The sequence below is a fragment of the Oryctolagus cuniculus genome, chromosome 8 (assembly GCF_964237555.1).
Source record: "Oryctolagus cuniculus chromosome 8, mOryCun1.1, whole genome shotgun sequence".
Lineage (NCBI taxonomy): Eukaryota > Metazoa > Chordata > Mammalia > Lagomorpha > Leporidae > Oryctolagus > Oryctolagus cuniculus.
Window position 1 is genome coordinate 1536719 of NC_091439.1, and position 6000 is coordinate 1542718.

General features: G+C 60.5%; 1 protein-coding gene across 2 annotated transcripts in view; it reads left to right on the plus strand.

The window, feature by feature from the left end:
- The window catches only part of GFRA2 (GDNF family receptor alpha 2), a 68282-nt gene extending 64974 nt beyond the window's left edge, over positions 1-3308 (plus strand). For both annotated transcript variants that reach the window (XM_070047336.1, XM_070047337.1), the window contains exons 8-9: positions 844-897; positions 2065-3308. In XM_070047336.1, the coding sequence (XP_069903437.1) occupies positions 844-897; positions 2065-2187 (177 nt within the window). In that variant the 3' untranslated portion in view covers positions 2188-3308. The remainder of the gene's footprint in view (positions 1-843; positions 898-2064) is intronic.
- Positions 3309-6000: the final 2692 nt, after the last annotated feature.

The window sequence follows — 6000 nt, forward strand, 5'->3', positions numbered from 1 at the left end:
TCACAGCCGGGCCCCCGTTTGGCTGGCTGGGTGTCCTGGGTGGTGGATTGTCCTCCGCGTCCGCGGGAGAGAGCAGTGCTCTAGGCACCGTTTTCTGGGCTTCCCGCTTGCTCCTGGTGGCCTGAGCTTCCCCACCTGTGCCTGGGGACACGCCACAGGACGTCAGGACAGAAGCACCAGGTCCCCAGCTGTTCCCACGGATCCCTCCCAGAACGGTCCTGCATCCAGGTGGTCGAGCCAGAGTTGTCCTCTGGCCAGACTTCCTCACCGTGTGCATGGGGCTGCCAGGGGCTGCATGTCTGCTGGAGGGGAGAAACAGCTCGCCCTGGCACAGTCGTCAGAAGTCCACCTGACATGCACCAGTGGCAGGCATCACTAATCGATCACAGCTCTCCTCCCACCAAGTGCAGACGAAGGCTCAGTCTTCCTGCGGCTGTAGCAAGTGCGCAGGAGCTGGCACTCAGACACCGCCTGCATGCATGCATGCACGCATGCATTCACTCGGGTTTGCATGCATCTAGCGCAGCATTTGCTGAGGTACTGTTGGGAACCACCACACGCTGCCCCCTGTAGGGGCAAGAGGACACACCTGCCTTTGAGGCACTCACGGGGTGCAGGCTTGTGCGGACAGCCAAGAGCTGCCAGTCGGACAGCAGAGCTTAGGGCTCTGTTCCCTGGGAGCCTGGGGAGTCATGGCGGAATTGCGGGGGAGGGGGTGTCACAAAGGGGCCCTCTGTGCTGGTGGGATTGAGCCAGTGCTCCCTGCTGTGTTACCTGTGCCTGATGCCACCTCCGCCAGTCACCCACCACAGCCTGGCCTCACCCGTGCCTTCTCTCTCGCAGGAGCAGGGGCTGAAGGCCAACAGCTCCAAAGAGTTGAGCATGTGCTTCACGGAGGTGAGTGAGGGGCGCAGTGGGCGTGGGTGCGGGACAGGGCCCCAGGGGGCTGTGTCCCGGGTGAGTCTCCCACCCAGAGCCCCGGGGGCCCGCTGAGTGCCTGGCCCTGCCTGGATGGAGTGGGCGCTTAGTGCCGGGCAGGGGTGAGGGAAGCCACAGGCTGCAGCAGGTCCCACACATGCTGGCCCCTTTGGGGAGAGATGAGTGGCAGCTCCCATACCTTCCTTGCTTTTATTTTTTTAAAAACATTTATTTATTTGAAAGGCAGAGAGAGAGAGAGGAGGAGAGAGAGGTCTCCATCCGTTGGTTCACTCCCCAAATGGCTGCAACGGCCGGAGCTGAGCTCCATCCGAAGCCGGGAGCCAGGAGCTTGGAGCTTCTTCCGGGTCTCCATAGTGCAGCTCCAGCCTTCCGTATTCTTCATGTTGAGCCCCTGCTTGGTGCTGGTTCCCGGGTATTAGAAGGGACGGGGCTGGAGGGGGCTGGAGGAAGGAGAGAGACGCTCGCGTGAGAGCTTCAGACATTCAGGAACCGGGGACGGGGGCTCCCCTCCCTTCCCCTCCTGCATCTCCTCCCCTCCCTCCCCTCCCCTCTCTGCCTCTCCTCCCCTCCCTCCCCTCCCTCTCCTCTCTGCTCTCTGCCTCTCCTACCCTCCCACCCTCCCCTCCCCTCCCTTCCCCTCCCTTCCCCTTCTGCCTCCCCTCCCCTCCCTCCCCTCCCTCTCCTCTCTGCTCACTCCCCTCCCCTCCTGCCTCTCCTCCCCTCCCTCCCCTTCTCTCTCCTCTCTGCCTCTCCTACCCTCCCACCCTCCCCTCCCCTTCCTTCCCCTCCTGCATCTCCTCCCCTCTCTACCTCCCCTCCCCTCCCCCTCTTCTGTGGGGCCCTGAGACCCTCCTCTTGAAGTCTTCTCACTGGGATGCAGGTCCCTGCTCCCAGTGCAGGGCAGGGGCCTTGTTACACAGGCCCCCCCCCCCAAGTCCCCTCTGAGGCTGCCCGGCCAGCTCCGTGGATGCCAGCCGGGGGCGGGGGGATCAGAGTGCAGACAGGGTGGGGGCTTGAGGGGTGCCCGCGTTCTGGTCTTTGATCCCAGCCCTGCTTTTTTTCTCTTTCTTTCTTAATCCCCTCTTCACTCTCCGTGTCGCTGGCTCCCTCGTGCCGCGGACCCAGCTGACGACAGACATCATCCCAGGAAGCAACAAGGTGACCAAACCCAACTCAGGCCCCCGCCGAGCCAGGCCAGCGGCTGCCTTGACGGCGCTCCCCCTCCTCCTGCTCACCTGGGCCTTGTAGGCCCCCCACCCCGGGGAACTGTGTTCGCAAGGCTCCTGGAAGCGCCACCGCCAAGGACTCCCGCCTGACACAGCAGACACACACAGACACACACGAGACAACCACACACACCTTGCAAAAAAACAAATCAAGACAAAAGCGAGTCTTCTCCCACCTTGTCTCTGAGCCTGTCTCCTCCCAGGTTTCTTCTCTGGAGACGTTTTTCTAAGCCAGACAGACAAGCAGGTGGGCAGCCTCCATCCTCAGCTGGAGTTTTCTTCTTTGGACCCTTTTGAAGCAAGAGACCAAGACCCTGCTGCCAAGGGGGCGTGTGACTGTGCCTGCTGCAGGCTGAGGCAGGGCAGCCCCTGCTGGACACCTGCCGGGGGCTGGCGGGGGCAGCGGGCACCGGGAACCTGTGGGCGCCGTCTGCCCCTGCTCTTAGCTGCGGGAGTATTGACTGCTTCTGTGCCCTCAGCGGGCCGGTGGGTCGGTGTCTGGCATGGGGAGTACCCCTGCAGAAGGGGTGATGTACCCTGAGCTCCCAGGGAGGCACGGATGGCGGAGAGCCCAGCCCAGCGCAGCCCGCCTGGGGCACCCGCTCCAGGGTGGAGGTGGGGCGCTTCTGCCTCCTTGGTGGCAAAGAGTTTCAGGGTCAGAGAGAAACGAGGCTTTGTTGGCGCCGGGTGGGGGGGCATATCCCTCAGTGGAGAGGGGCAGCAGGAACCGGCGGGTGGGCGTGCGTCTCTCGGGCTGTTGTCTGCACGCCCCTCTCGTGCCCATGCCCCCCTCCATCTCTGAGACCTAAGTCAGCTGTACATACGGTCTTTCCAAACGTGTGTATATGCACATCACATCTGTGTGTCCTGTGGTTCCCCGTTCTTTCCTTTTTTTAAGAAATGGAACTATCGAAATAATAGCCCTTCCACTCCTCCTGCCCCCCCAAGATGAGCGAAAATGTATTATTGTAAAGTTTATTTTTTTTAATAACGTTGTCTACAATGGGAACAGACGGCTCCCGGCCCCACCCCTCCCTCTGTGCGCCTGGCTGCTGTCAGCCCGGCCGGGGCTGGGGCTGGGGCCCCTGGTCCGCATTCATGCTTAATTAAGCAAAAGGCTCCAATAAATGTCCTGGAAAGCAAGTTTGGCAGCCCCCCGCTTTGTTCTGGGACCACCAGCTCTCCCACGCCTGGCAAGATCTGCAGGAGGGTGTGTAGACGGAGCACCCCCAGGGCAGGGTGGGGGTGGGGCTTGAGGCTGGGCTGCGCCCCCTGTGGACGGTGGACGCGCTCGGACAGCTGTTTGAGAGGCTGTGTTGAGTGTCTCACTCATCTGATAATCAAAGCTCCCAGCACCTGATTTCTCCATCCTGCCCCTCCAGGTAACCTGCATGTGCTGGTTTACCCCGCCCCCACTTACAGCCAACGTGATGGTCCAGCCCAAGACCTCCCCCCACCACCCCTCGGTGTGGGGAACGCGCTGCGGGGGGAGGGCGGGGGCTTGCTGTGCGCTGGGCCGGCCGGCTGTCTGGGTAAAGAAACCAAGGAAAATCGACCCAGGGCTGAGCCCGGAAGCCTTAACAGGAGCCTGGGGAGGGAGGGCGAAGTGGGGAGCAGGTGCGTTTTATTTGCTGAGAGTGGCTCCTGGTAGCAGCAGCCTGCGTGGCCGGCTTGTCCACGTGTGTGACTGGGAAGAGGCAGCCGCAGGGGCATCGGGAGCTTGTTAGAAATACCAGGCATTTAGGGGGCAACAGCTGCCTCTCCAAACGGACTCACGCGCAGGTGGAGGCTCAGGTGGAAAGATGGCGGGCGCCGGGCAGGCACACCCAGCTCCATCAAAGCCGGCTCCTTCCAACCACCCACCGCCTAGAGCCCGGGGCATCCGCGGGGGCCCAGGTCAGAGGTCAGAGGCAAAGGGGAGAGAACAGAGAAGCCCAATGAAATCCGGCTCCAGCCTGCACAGCTGCTGAATCGATTTTTATAACGCAGCCTCACTGTTTCACAACACTTTTTATTTTCTGTACTGATTGTCCAGTTGAAGATGTAGTATAGAAAGGTTTTTAGTCAAATCAACAGGATCTTTTTTTTTTTTTTTTTTTTTTAAGATTTATTTATTTGAAAGGCAGAGTTAGCAAGAGGAAGAGACAGAGCAAGGGAGGTCTTCCATCCGTTGTTTCACTCCCCAGGTGGCTGCAACGGCCTGAGCTGCGCTAATCCACAGCCAGGAGCCAGGAGCTTCTTCCGGGTGTCCTACGCGGGTGCAGGGGCCCAAGGACTTGGCCATCTTCCACTGCTCTCCCAGACCATAGCAGAGAGCTGGATCGGAAGTGGAGCAGCTGGGGCTCGAACTCGCGCCCATGTAGGATGCCGGCACTGCAGGCAGCGGCTTTACCTGCTATGCCACATGTGACACTGGCCTCAGGATCATTTATTAAAACATTTTTAAAAATATTTCTTTGAAAGAAAGAGCAAGAGAGTGAGTGAGCGAGCTTCCGTCCGCTGGTTCGCTACAACTGGTCGGACTGAGCCAGGCTGAAGCCAGCAGCCAGGAGCTCCATCCTGGGTGCCAGGGACCCAAGTGCTTGGCCCATCACGTGCCGCCTCCCAGGGTATGCATCAGCAGGCAGCTAGAATTGGAAGCGGAGCTGAGACTCAAAGCCAGGCGCTGCACCAGGGGACACCAGGAAGACAAGGAGGGAGGAAGGGAGGAGTTTCTAAATGTACTGACAGTCGGGCGGTCTGAGCAGTCTGCAGGGGGCTGGGCAGCAGCTTGGGGCGGTGTATGTGGGGCTGGGGGCTGCGGGGACAGGCACTTTCCATATCTGTGTTCTAGGGGGGGGGGGTCCTGGAGAGAGGCCCCTGTAGGGGGTGCTTAAGGGACCTCCCTGAAGTTCTAACTGCAGTTTGAAAGTTCTCCCAGCCAGACTTGTATCCTCTTGGGGGAAGTTGATCGACTAACAGATCAAAAGGGAGACGCCTAGAAAGGGACCAGCCCATGGAGCTCAACCTCCGTGGCCTGGCCCTGCATCCCTAGGGCCGAGGTCTGGTTCCAGGGGCCTGATGGACAGCCGACAGGAGCCACCCTGCTTGGTGTCACTGCCCGTCCCTCTGCCTGCCTGTCTGACCCTGGTGAGAACTGCTCAGCCCTGGGCCACCTCCCTCAGTGGTCCTCCCCTCCCATGGCATTCTTCCTGTGATCATCTGCAGTTGAATTTCCACAAAGCCTCTCGTGGAATTTAAAATGCCCCGGTACCAGCTAAATGGAGGGAAAGGAAGAGGCACCCTGGGAAGTGGCTGGGGCGGGGCCTTCCTGCCCATGGTGGAGGGGGCCTCACGGGAAGCCACAGATGTCCCTCTGTTCAGGGTCCAGGCTGCATCCACTCCGTGGGGAGTTCTGTGTGTGGCTCCCAGAGCTGCGCCCTTGAATTGGGGCCTGGCCAAGAACAGTCTCCCTGTGGGTGTGCCCAGAGACGCAGCTGAACCCAGAAGAGCAAAGCCGCCTGTGTGGTTGCTGGGAGAAGGCTTGGGGGGAAACAGGTTGTGGCCCCTGTCATGGTCTAGGCTGTGTGAGGGGACTGTGGCACAGAGAGAGAGAGAGAGGTCTTCCACCTGCTGGTTCATTCTCCAGATAGCTGCAATGGCCAGAGCTGCGCCATTCTGAAGCCAGGAGCCAGGAGCTTCTTCCCGGTCTCCCACATGGGTGCAGGAGCCCAAACACTTGGGCCATCTTCTGCTGCTTTCCCAGGCCATAGCAGGGAGCTGGATCGGAAGTGGGGCAGCCAGGACTTGAACCAGTGCCCATATGGGATGCCGGCACCATAGGCAGCAGCTTTAC